General features: G+C 43.8%; 1 protein-coding gene across 1 annotated transcript; it reads right to left on the minus strand.

The window, feature by feature from the left end:
* Positions 1-5,981: 5,981 nt before the first annotated feature.
* Positions 5,982-7,788, minus strand: LOC309703903 (nuclear factor 7, brain-like). Its single transcript, XM_082528812.1, has 2 exons — positions 7,652-7,788; positions 5,982-7,550 (listed from the first exon to the last, which is right to left on the minus strand). The coding sequence occupies exon 2, from the start codon at positions 7,531-7,533 to the stop codon at positions 6,364-6,366; it is 1,170 nt and encodes a 389-aa protein (XP_082384938.1). The 5' UTR covers positions 7,534-7,550; positions 7,652-7,788; the 3' UTR covers positions 5,982-6,363.
* Positions 7,789-12,281: the final 4,493 nt, after the last annotated feature.

Below are 12,281 nucleotides of genomic sequence, written 5' to 3' on the forward strand. Positions count from 1 at the left end.
TTTATACCTTTTGGTTGTAGGACTCTTTCTATTTTGTCGTTATCCAGTCTTTGAATGGCTTCCCTCAACTCCCTTTCCGCTGCCACAAAGTTTGTGCCATTATCTGACCTCATGATGGTAAATTGACCTCTTCTGCAGATGAAACGTCGAATCGCGTTGATACAGGAGTCTGTGTCAAGACTGTCTGCAACTTCAATATGCACAGCTCTGAGAGTGAGGCAGGTAAACATGACACCATATCTTTTGACAGTACCCCGGCCCCGCTTGACATCAAATGGGCCAAAGTAGTCGACACCAGTGTTTGTAAACGGAGGTTTGTCTGGTAGAAGACTGTCTTCAGGTAAGTCTGCCATCTTCTGCTCACCAACCCTTCCAGAAATCCTACGGCAAGTTTGACATTTGTTGATTATCTTTCTAATTGCCGAATTGGCTTGAGGAATCCAATATCTGCATCGCAATTGCGCCAGCACATAATTGCGACCGCAGTGACCAGTTCGTTGATGGATGTCTCTCAAAATGATTTCAGAGATTTTGCTGTGTTTAGAAAGAATTGCTGGTTGTTTAGCATTTTCTGGCAAGAGTGATTTATTGAGTCTGCCGCCAACTCTCAGCATCCCATCTCGAAGAACTGGGTCTAATTTGAACAGCTGGCTGCTACAACTGAGCTGTCCTCCCTCCTGTAGGATTTTGATCTCCTCTCCATGATGTTGTTTCTGGCTGAAACGAACAATTATTGATTTGGCAGCCTCAAGATCCTCCAAAGCAAGCGCTTTCTTTCCCATTGCAGATTTAAATGTCCTCATGTGCACTTGCAACTTTAACCTTTGCTTTTCGGGATCATTTTCATTTTTCTGGACTATTTTTGAGTACTGTTTTCTTTCTTCTTTTAACATCCGCAGCACCTTCCTTAGCTTCATTATCCAGGCTACTGCTCTTTTCAGTTTATTCCAGTCTGAATAGTAGTCTATCACACGTTTCATTGGTTCCATGCCTTCCTCAACTGTCAGTATATTAACCGTTGCTGAAGTCTTGACTTCTGGATCATTTTGAAGGTTTTCCTTCTTTCTCACTGGCTGTTCTGGCCATTCGTTTTCGTCTAGAAGATAGTTCGGCCCGTGAATCCATGAACCTCCTTCCAACAGATCTTTTGCCTTTAAGCCTCTGCTTGCTTGATCTGCAGGATTGTCTGCCGATGTCACATACTTCCATTGTGATGGCCTGGTTGCTTCTCGAATCAGTGAAACTCTATTTGCAACAAATGTTTTGAAGCGAGATGTTTCGCTATCAATGTATCTAAGCACAGTTGTGCTGTCCGTCCAGAAGACTGATTGTTGCAGAGGAACTTGAAGTTCTTGTCGCAGTAATCTGTCCATCCTCACTGAAATCACTGCTGCAGTCAGCTCAAGCCTAGGAATTGTGACTTGCTTGAGCGGAGAAACTCTGGATTTCCCAATGAGAAAGGCACAATGTCTCTTGCCTCGTCTATTTTCCATCAACAGGTAAGAGACAGTTCCATATGCATAATCTGAAGCATCGGAAAAATGGTGCAACTGCGCAACAACAGTGCATCCGAAACCTGTAGGCTTTAGGCATCTACTCACATGGAAGTTGGAGAGGAGTACAATGTCTTCTTTCCATTTTTTCCAAATTTTTGCATGCTTTTCATTGATCTCCTTGTCCCAACCATGCTGCTCTTTACAGAGATCTTTCAACAAAAGCTTTGCAGGTAAGATGACTGGTGCTAGAAAGCCAAGAGGGTCATAAATTGAATTAATGACTGACAAAATGCCTCTTCTGGTCATTGGCTTGTCTTGCAACCTTATAGTGTAAGTGAAGGTATCTGTTTCTGTGTTCCACTGTACACCTAGAGTTCTCTCAACTGGCAAAGTGTCATGCCTAAGATCCAGATCTTTCACCTCGTTGGCTCTGTGTTCTTCAGGAATTGACATCAACACTTTCCTACTGTTACTTGTCCATTTTGTTAATGTAAACCCTCCACTGGTACACAGAGCACGGAGATCACTGACTAACTTCACTGCAGCCTTTTCAGTAGCTACACTTTTAAGACAGTCATCTACGTAGAAGTTGCACAGGACTGTCTGAACAGCTTCTGGAGATGCTTCTTCCTTGTGATCTTCTGCCGTTCTTCTTAGCGCATATGAGGCGACACTTGGTGAGGAAGTTGCTCCAAAGAGGTGCACCATCATCCTATATTCCTTCATGGGCTCATCCAGCTTGCCATCTGGCCACCAGAGAAAACGAAGAAGATCAGCATCTCTTTCTGGTACATTGACTTGGTAAAACATTGATTCAATGTCTGCTATCAGCGCTACTAGCTCTTCGCGGAATCTTAAAAGAACACCCACCAGTGTGTTAGTCAGATCCGGTCCCTGCAGTAACTCCTTGTTTAGAGACATATCCTGGTATGAAGCCGTACAGTCGAACACGACCCGCAACTTTCTCTTCTTTGGGTGATACACCCCATGGTGTGGTATATAGAACACTCTGTTGTCGTCACGGCTCAACTGGTGGTCTGGCACTGGAACTGCATAGCCCTTGGTGATGATGTTTTCCATGAAGCACTTATAATCTTCAAAAAACTGAGGATTCTTCTTAAACTTCCTGAACAAACATGCTATCCGCTGCTCCGCAACACAATGGTTGTTTGGCATTTGAAGATTCTCATTCTTAAGTGGCAATCCAATGTTATAGTGTCCATTTTCGAAGGTCGTTGTCTTTTCTACTGCTCGTAGAAACTGTTTGTCTTCTTGTGACATTTCCTCTTTGTCATCATAATTACGTTCTGAAAAATCAATGTTATACTGTTGGACCAGTAGCTTCTCAACTTCCACTAAGGAGATTCGGCTCACTGAGAAATGTGGTTCTTTGTTTTCTGAGTCATTTAGTTCTTTTCTTATAGGTCCATTCACAACCCAACCAATGGTGGTCTTCACTGCATAAGGACCTCCATTATGTCCATTAATGACACGCCATGGCTCCATTGCTTTTGCACAGTTGGCTCCTATAAGCAGGTCTACATTAGCCTCTATCTCTGGTAGCCTCACTTCATGTAGATAAGGCCACTTCTGGATGTCTGACTGCTTGGGTATGTTTCCACTACTCACAGGTATACTAGTGTGAGTGAACACTTTGGATAAGTCAACGAACTTGGAATCTTCCAACCCACACACTTCCAGGTCTGATATAACAAAACTGTTCATGAGTTTCTGTTCTCCTGGTTTTTCTTGACTCATGGTACTTAGAAGTATCCGTGTAGGCTTTCCTTTAACATTCAGTTTCCTTTGTAGATCTTCCGTGCAGAATGTTGCCGTGCTTCCCGGGTCCAAAAAGGCATATGTCTCTATATATTTATCACTCATTTTAGATTTGATCCTGACTGGTACTATAGAGAGCACACACTCCTCTTCTCCGGCCCCTGTAAGCCTACAAGTCTCTTGACTGACAGGAACTTGAGCACAAGGTGCCTCATTACCATCAGTAACATCCTTCCTTTCTGTTTCCACAGAACTTTCTTTTTTCCCCATGTGCAGAATGTCTGGGTGCTTTAGTGAACACTCTTTACACTCCATTCTGCGCTTGCAGAACTTGCTGAGATGCCCATAAACTAAACATCCAAAACAGAGTCCCTTTGACTTCAAGAAATCCACACGTTCTTTGTGTGGTTGATTCTTAATCTTTCCACAAGAAGCAAGAGTGTGAGGCTGCTGACAATACAAACATGGCTTCTCAAAGGCACTCACTGTCTTGATTGAATTTTCGTTTTTAACGTTTGTTTCTTGTAGTCTTTTGTTCTCGGCGGAAATGTTGGTGGCAAAACTGCTTCCTCGAAACTCCTTCTTTGCTGGATATTTTTCCCTTTGGTCAGTCTTTTCACTTGTCGCTGCACGGTTGTCTGGGATATTACTAAAGCCATAGCTATTTTAGCCTGGCGGTCTATAAAGTTCACCAAATCTGCAAATCTTGCTCTTTTGCCCCTCTTTTCTTGGAGTTCAAATGCTTCTACGCGCCAACGTTCTCTGGTTTTGTAGGGCAGCTTGGATATCACTGTGCGTAGATTGGTTGGATTATCCATCTCTTCCAAAAATTCAACATCCTCCATGGTGTTGCGACATCCAGTCAGGAACATAGCATAGGCATTTAATGCCTTTGCATCGTCATTTTTCACTTACGGCCATTTGAGTGCTTTCTCAATGAATGCGCTTGCGATCCTTAGCTCATCTCCATAGTGCTTATGTAGCAACCGTCTGGCCTCACGGTAACCTTTGCTAGGAGTCATGTGTACACAACTGCGAATTAGCTCCTGTGGTTCGCCAGCAGTGAACTGTTCCAAAAAATACAGCTTATCTTGCTCGTTATCAGTCTTTTGCTCTACTGCATGTTCGAAGGCTCTTATGAAGGCCTTATACTGTAGTGCATCACCTTTAAAAACAGGAATGTCCTTTGATGGCAACTGAGCCAACTGCTGCTGTTTCACAAGTAACTCAGTGATTACATTCTGTTTCTGCATGACCGACAATAGATCATCACTTCTGTCAACGTGAGCATTAAGCCCATGAGTGGAGACTGGATGAGACAGTTGTGGTACCTGTGAGTTTTGCACTTGTGAATTAGCGTGACTACTCACATCAGCTTGTTGTGGGAGCATTATGCCAACTCTTTCCTTTTTAACTTCTCGACCTTGCGATCTTTGTATTGACACATAACTGCTCAGACCATCTTCAGATCTTTCATATTCTTTGAGCACCTTTAATTTTGCTTGACTTTCCGCTAATGCAGTCTCCAACTCTAACTCCTCCTTTTCCGCTTTGACTCTTGCTGTTTCCAGCTCAAGATGTTGCCTAATCCTGGCCAACTCCAACTCAAGTTCTTGCCTTTTCTTCAATGCTGCAGCTCGTTCCAGCAAGGCTGCGTGTTCTGCCTCCTGTTTAGCACGAGTGGAGGAAACTCTGGATGTTGTAGATGCTCGGCTGACTTGAGACCCATGCGAGCTATGAACTGCATCCTTTCTAGCTCCAACCTGTGATGCGCTGTCATCTGGGTTAACAGCTTCTTCCAAGCCATCTCTGTTAACTTGCATGTTCTTCCCACCTCTCTTTCATCTGCCATCTTATAAGTTGCAGGGGTTTATTGGCTCAAGTTGCATGCACTATTTGTCTTCTGCTTAGAAACTTTAATAGACATAGTGTAAACCAGCTTCATAACATGCCAAAAACTCCGCATTGACTGCATCAAATCCTGTTTTACAACATGCAGTCCCACGGGCAGAGAGAGAAAAAGGAGTGCGGGGTTGACGACGGCACGCAGTGAAGTTTCACTTTCGTTTTCCACCAAACTTAACAAGCCTCTAAAAGACGTCTTTTTCCTCTTATGGCACGAAGTAATAAGAGAGTTTGTTACCTTCTTCTAAAGAATAATCCAAAGAAATGTCCGGTTCTGTGCCAGCATCCTTAAGCAGCGCTTCTTATTTTACATTCCGCTTAGCTGCGCCCTTCCATCGCTGTGCAGCCGATCCTCCACATATCGGTGAAGCTAGTTTTTTGACTTATGTAGTGGCGGCACTCCGTCTCTATTTCACTCTTCTGTACCGCCGTTAGGAGTCAGTCCGGCAACATGCATTGAAACGCGAGCTAGTCCAAGCATCCTTCTTGCAAACAATATGTTTATTGACACTTTTAGTTTACATGGCAAGACTCGGTCAAAAAACTGTGTTGCTTCCAGCTTATCCGACTCCCCAACTACGCAATAACAGTGTGCCGGAAGCCCAAAATACTAAAAAGCGCATTAGAATGTTGCACTTCTATATTCTATACATTTAACAAACAGTATTTTAAAATCAACTAGAATTTTATTCTTAACATCAAACATATATATTTCTCCTCTAATCATTTTATCAGTACCAATAAAATTAACCTTTAATTGTCTCTTACAAATGGGTTTATTAAATAATTGTTATACCTGAATATGATTACATTTTTCTTTCACATTACCTGATTCTTTACTTCCACACTGGAATTATCATTTTTTATTGGATTTAAATAAAGTAAATGAAACAGACAAAAGAACAGAATTCAAAGATCAGAAACATTTCATGTATGGAGTTAAACATGAATCATTGTTTCAACAATATATTGTTGTCATAAACAGACAAGAAGACAACAACAAACTGCTCCTCCCATTCAACACATGTCAGTCCATATCCCAGCAAACTAAATCAGAAAGAAAGAAACAGTGAGAACTAAAAGAGAAACAAAGAGCTTTGGAACAACGAGGCAGCAGGAGGACAGCTGCAGTTTAACAGCTTCAACTCACTGACAGGAAACAACATTAGAAACATCATCATCCTCAACTCATCTGCTGCACTGACACTGACACCTTCAACGGACACACCTTCAGTTTATCATCAGTGCTAATATACGGAAACATCCTGTGAGTGAAAGTGTGTGTGAAGGTGTGTATGTGTGTGTTAGTATCAGGATCAGAGAACGACAGCTTTCCTCTGTTCCAGTCCAGATTCACTCTGATCCTCTGGAGCTTCTTCTCTACTGAGAGAACAGTTGATGGAGCTGATGGCGAGTGTGCTGAGTATTTATCTTGATAGAACAATATTCCCCACAATCCAGACAGTATGCTTCCCTTTCTCTCCATAGACTCTGCAAATACACCCAGTACCCACCGTGTACTGTCTCCAACCTCAACATCCCAGCTGTGAGTCCCTGAGTTAAAGCCCTCAGAGCCCAGGACAGAGCAGGAATAATCAAACCTCTCTGGATTATCAGGAAGCTGCTGCCTCTCTCCTCCTCGTCTCACACTGGTCAGATCTTCAGACAGGATGAGTTCTGGATTTGCAGTGTTTGGGTCCAGAATGAGAGGAGTGTAGGAGACCATGTCCTTCATCTTCTTCCAGATGTTGAAGGTCAGGTTGCCCAGGTGTTTGGCCTGGTCTATCAGAGCTCCTGAGGGCAGCTGTGGATCATCCAGCAGGGGGCAGCGCTGGACTCTTTCCACTGCAGCCTTGTAGTTGTGCAGGAATGAGACGTCTTCAGCTCTCAGCTCCTCCTCTGTGGCTCTGACTGTGTCTGAAAGAGCTGCTATCTCTCTGCTCAGAGCCTCCATCTTCTCCTCCATCATCCCACTCTTCTGCTCCTCTTCCTCCCTCAGTGCAGCCAGCCTGGCCTCCTCTTCCTCTGCTAGAAACTGGTGAAGCTTCTTAAACTGCTCCTTAATCTGCCTCTCTGTGTGTCGGGCCTGGACCTTAATGTGTTCTGCTGTTTGATCAAACTTCACTTGAACTTCTTCACAAACCTTTAACTTCTTCTTTAAGGGCTCCAAATTTTCCTGAATTATCTTCTTGTGTTGTCGTGCAACATCATCAATGAGTCCAAATCTGTGTGTGGCGTGTCTTTCTGAGGTACAGCAGACGACACACACTGGCTGCTGATGGTCCAGACAGTAGAGTCTGAGTATCTCCTGGGGGTGCAGAAAGCAGAGATCCTCCTCTGATCTGGAAGCCATTGAGTCTGTGAGTGAAGCTGAAAACAGCAGACAGGAAGTACAGTCAGTCCTGGCTCCCCTCCCTCCTCTACCACCTTCACTGAAGCTTGCTTTGAGTCGTGTTTTTGCTCAAACTCACATTCAGTGTGTGGAGCGTCAGCAGCTTGAAGCAGCAGTGTTGGAGTTTTCCACTTTCTTTCTCCTGTGGCTGGATTTACTCAGAGGAAGCTGCAAGTTTGGACTGAACTCAGTCTGATAGCCTGTGCGTCTCTCTTAGATGAGAAAGAACAACAGCCTGTTTCCTGGTTTGCTGCATTTGATAACCATGAGGGGAGGAGAAAAATGTTGCTTCACCTGTAACTCAGGTGTGTTTCATTCCAGAGCTAAACTGTAATCCTGTCACAAGCTAACAAGCTACAAAATAGATTTTGCTCCATTTTAGCTGCACAGGTCACAGAATGAAACCTTTTCTGAAGCTGAGAAAATACAATGTTACTCAGTTGTGCAGCTGTTTAGCAGCTTTTATTTTAGACTTTCACTAGCTGGGCCCATATCCTCATTTTAGGTTGGCAGCATGTTTTTAGTAGACAAAGGCGAGTGGCTTAAACAAGAACTGAGCTACGGTTTGGGGAAGGCCTCGAAGGGAACTGGCGGCAGCTCCCTTGATTTGCCAGATCCCCATGAATGCATCCCCTACAAGCTGTAAGAACTGTGCGTTACGATGGTCAAAGACCTCTGCAGTAATGTAAGTGGTAGGCAGGCTGGTGAAGATAAGTAGCCCCTTGCCTCAATAAGATGGTCTAGGATTGTGGATGACTACACAAAATTAGGCAGAATTGGCAGGAGAAGAGATCAAAGGCAATTCTGGACAATTAAAGACCTCTATAGATAAATGAAGGGAACCCTCAATTAGGTAGCAACATGGCTTAACTCTGAATTGAAACAGTGACGTATGCTGGAAATTTGAGACTTGTGGTAATGGCTTGATTGTTCATAAATAATTTACGTGAGCTTGTTTTAGAGTAGAAGACAGAGAGGGGGTACCTGGCTCTTTAATTTACTTTTGGTAAGGTAGCGATAACTACTGTGCCGATTTCTGAAACAAACAAAGGTAATGGTGAGCAGTTTTGGAAGGGTTGGCTGACTTGAAAGAATCATTAGAGGAGAACTGCCTTCTATAATGATAACCCCCAAAACCGGCAGAGAGCCGAGTACAATAACACCAATCCGAACAACTGAACCTCATAGAAAATGATAATGCATTTGGGGTATTGTCAGAACCAAATGCAACAGAAGGCAAAGTTCAGATGTATTAAAAGGAGTCTTAGAGGACAGAACCTGGCCCTGGAGGGTGGTAGGACGATAACCGGCAACCCAGTGCCGATAAATTGTTGTTGTTTTTTGGGGGGGGGTTTTCGGCAAATGATAGATTTCAGAAGCTGCCAGTCCAGTGCCGGAAAAGTGAGTTGTTGTGTTATGTGAAGGAAGGTTAGGGAAGAGAGAACCTGTGTGCTCTCTGCTCCGATTCCACTTTATTTTCTTTTTCCATTTTTTCCGGTGCTTCTTGCTAGCCGGTAACATACATACTCTGCAGCAACACAGTGCCATCTAGTGGCTGATACAAACATAGGTCAACAAGTTACACCTCCCTTCTTTAAAAAAAAAAAAGAACAAAACAGCAAAGCAACTCAGGCTTGTAAAATTTGTCAGGCAACTGAAATTACGGGAATAAACATCCTGAGCAACATCCATTAATGTCATAGCATTCGGCTCAATACTGGCTACATCATTAACATAATAAATAGATGCATTTAGTGACATCATTGGAACAACAAACATGTGAACAGCCTTTCTTTTTTTTTCCACCTGCAGCCTTTACAATATTACAGGTCCAAGACCTGTCTTGGTTTAGTTTTTTTTTTTTTTTTTTTTTTTTTAAGTTAACATGTTCTTTATTTCTTTTTTTTTTTCTTTTTTTTTTTTTTTTTTTTTTTTTGTCTTGGTTTAGTAACGCGCCCATATCGAGTTGTGTATCTGGGTGTTGTCTTTATCAGGGGATCCACAGGCGGGGGCTGAGAAACCACAGCGCTGTCATTGCTGTTGACTGTCGGTTGAATGAACTCCTCACCTCCTACGCTGTTTCTGCCTTCGCCGAGGTGTCGGCGGTTACGGCGATAAACTTGTCCTGTATCTGTGGTTATGTTGTAGCTTCTGGACGCGTCTGCACAACTCGTGACCACAGCTGGTTTCCAGGAACCATCTTGTTGACGGAACTGGACCGGTGTGCCAGGATATAGTGGAGGCAGATTTCGGGCTGCTCTGTTGAAATAAGTCTGCTGGCGCTGCTGGCAGACTTCTCTCCTCACACGCACTGTTTGCTGGCAAACTACTTGTGGTTCCAGCTGTTTTGGTGTGGCAGGGAGGAAGGAGCGGAGTCTCCGGCTCATGAGTAGTTATGCAGGCGACTTTAAGTTGTCCACGGGGGTGTTCCGGTATTCTAATAGGCTCAAGTAGGGATCCTTATGTTCAGCTTTGGCCTTGTCCAGTAGTTTTTTTGCTGTCTGGAAGTCTTTTTGGCTAGGCCGTTGCTCTGTGGGTAATGGGGGCTAGTAGTGTTGTGGGTGAAACTCCATGACTTTGAGAACTGTTGGAAATTACTTGAAGCATAGCACGGGCCGTTATCACTAATCACTGACTCTGGAATATCATGCCTGGCCATGGCTGACTTTAGTTTGCGGATCACTGCTTCTGCAGTGCAGCTGTACAGTCTTTCCAACTCGAAGAACCTACTATAGTAATCTACGATGATGATGTAGTCTTCCAAGTAAACAGATTAGTTGCTATAACCTGCCACAGTCTTTCTGGTATTGCATTTGACAGCAGGGGTTCCTTGGGGTTAGCAGTTTGTCTTTCCTGGCATGTGCTGCAGGCTCCAACTGCTTCCTCAATCTGCTTTCCCATGCTTGGCCAAAACAGAAGGTCTCTGGCTCTGTTTTTACTCTTTTGTATGCCCATATGGCTGGAGTGAATCCGATCTATCATGTCCTTTCTGAACCTTTTTGGGATCATTTTCTCTCCTTTAAACATGATCCCATATATCAGTGAGATCTCATCCCTGTGGTTCCAAAACTCCTGGATGTCAGACGGACATTGAGACCTTTTATCCGGCCATCCACCCAATGTGGTCCTTCTCAGAGTGTTAAGCTGAGGGTCCTGGCCTGTTTTGTTTCTTATCTGATCAGTGACAGGCATGTTGCTGCGGATCCGCAGATTTGGTGCTACAAACTCTAACCTACGCCCACTCACCCGCATATCAACCCCGATGACAGCTACTGATCTCACCTTATCTATGGCTTTGATCAACACTCGATCCCTCTCCAATAAGAAGTTTCTGCTCAAGGATTTTTTCTCTTCTTATGACCTGGATTTTATGTTCCTGACGGAGACCTGGTTACGCGCTGGTGAGACTGTGGCTTTCTCTGAGCTTCTTCCTCCAGGCTGTTGTTTTTTAAACACTCCCAGGTCCTCTGGCAAAGGCGGAGGCCTCGCCTGTGTTTTTAAATCTGTTTATGACTGCCATCAGATTTCTTTTTCCTCTTTTTCCAGCTTTGAACTACAGCTTTTTAAACTAAACTCATCCACTCCGTTACTGATTGCAGTGGTATATCATCCTCCCAAATTTAACAAGGACTTTATCAGTGAGTTTGGGGAATTTCTTTCAGGGCTTTCAGTAGATTTTGATCATTTTCTTATTGTTGGTGACCTGAATATTCATGTGTGCTGTCCATCTAAACCCCTGGTTAGAGACTTTGTTTCACTGTTGGATTCCTTCAACCTTACTCAGTGTGTGTCTGGCTCCACACATGAGAAGGGTCACACTTTGGACCTTGTCATGTCTCACGGCTTGGGTATCCACATCTCTGAAATTTGTGAGAGTGCGTGTATCTCCGATCATTTTCCTGTTCTATTTTCTGCCACTGCACATTGTTCTGATGCTGCAGTTAAACCTCCCTCACGCCGTCACCGGATCATCAATACCCATGTACCATCTCAGTTTTCTGCTGCTTTTAGCAACTCTGAACTCTCCACGGTGGACTGGATTGATTCCTTGTGTGCAGAAGATTTAACTGCTCTTTTTAACTCAACATGTACTTCTATTTTGGACCTCATCGCTCCCTTAAAAACACTCCGTCCCAAAGCTCACGCTGAACCCTGGATTACAGACTCTGTTCGTGCTCTCAGGCGCACCTGTAGGTGTGCTGAGAGAAAATGGAAAAAGGACAAGCTGCACATTTCTTTTAATATCCTCAGAGACTCTCTTTTAACCTATCAGAAAGCCGTAAAAGAGGCCAAGTCCTCCTACATATCAAACCTGGTTAGCAGTAGTGTCCATAAACCTCAGACTCTGTTTCGTGTTTTAAATTCCATTGTTAATCCTTGCATATCCACCAGCCTCACACCTTCTGCCACCCTCTGTAATGACTTTCTAAAGTTCTTTGTAAACAAGATTTCCTCCCTGCAGTCTGTCATTCCATCTTCACCTTCCAATCCCTGTGTTTTTTCTTTGTGCCATTCTGCCTTTAATCAGTTCGAACCAATCTCTCTCTCTCAGCTGCATGAAATAGTCTGCAAGGTTAAGACTACCAACTGTTCCACCGATGCTATCCCCTCTCGGCTTCTGAAGCAGGTTCTGGACTCAGTCGGACCTTTCCTTCTGGTCCTGATCAATGCCTGCCTCAGTTCTGGTTGCTTTCCAACACCCTTCAAGC

Source organism: Aulonocara stuartgranti (assembly GCF_965226115.1).
Source record: "Aulonocara stuartgranti genome assembly, chromosome: 3".
Classification (NCBI taxonomy): Eukaryota; Metazoa; Chordata; class Actinopteri; order Cichliformes; family Cichlidae; genus Aulonocara; species Aulonocara stuartgranti.

What these genes read in the sequence shown, in the direction of transcription:
- LOC309703903 (XM_082528812.1), bottom strand. Translation starts at nt 7,533, where the DNA reads ATGGCTTCCAGATCAGAGGAGGATCTCTGCTTTCTGCACCCCCAGGAG.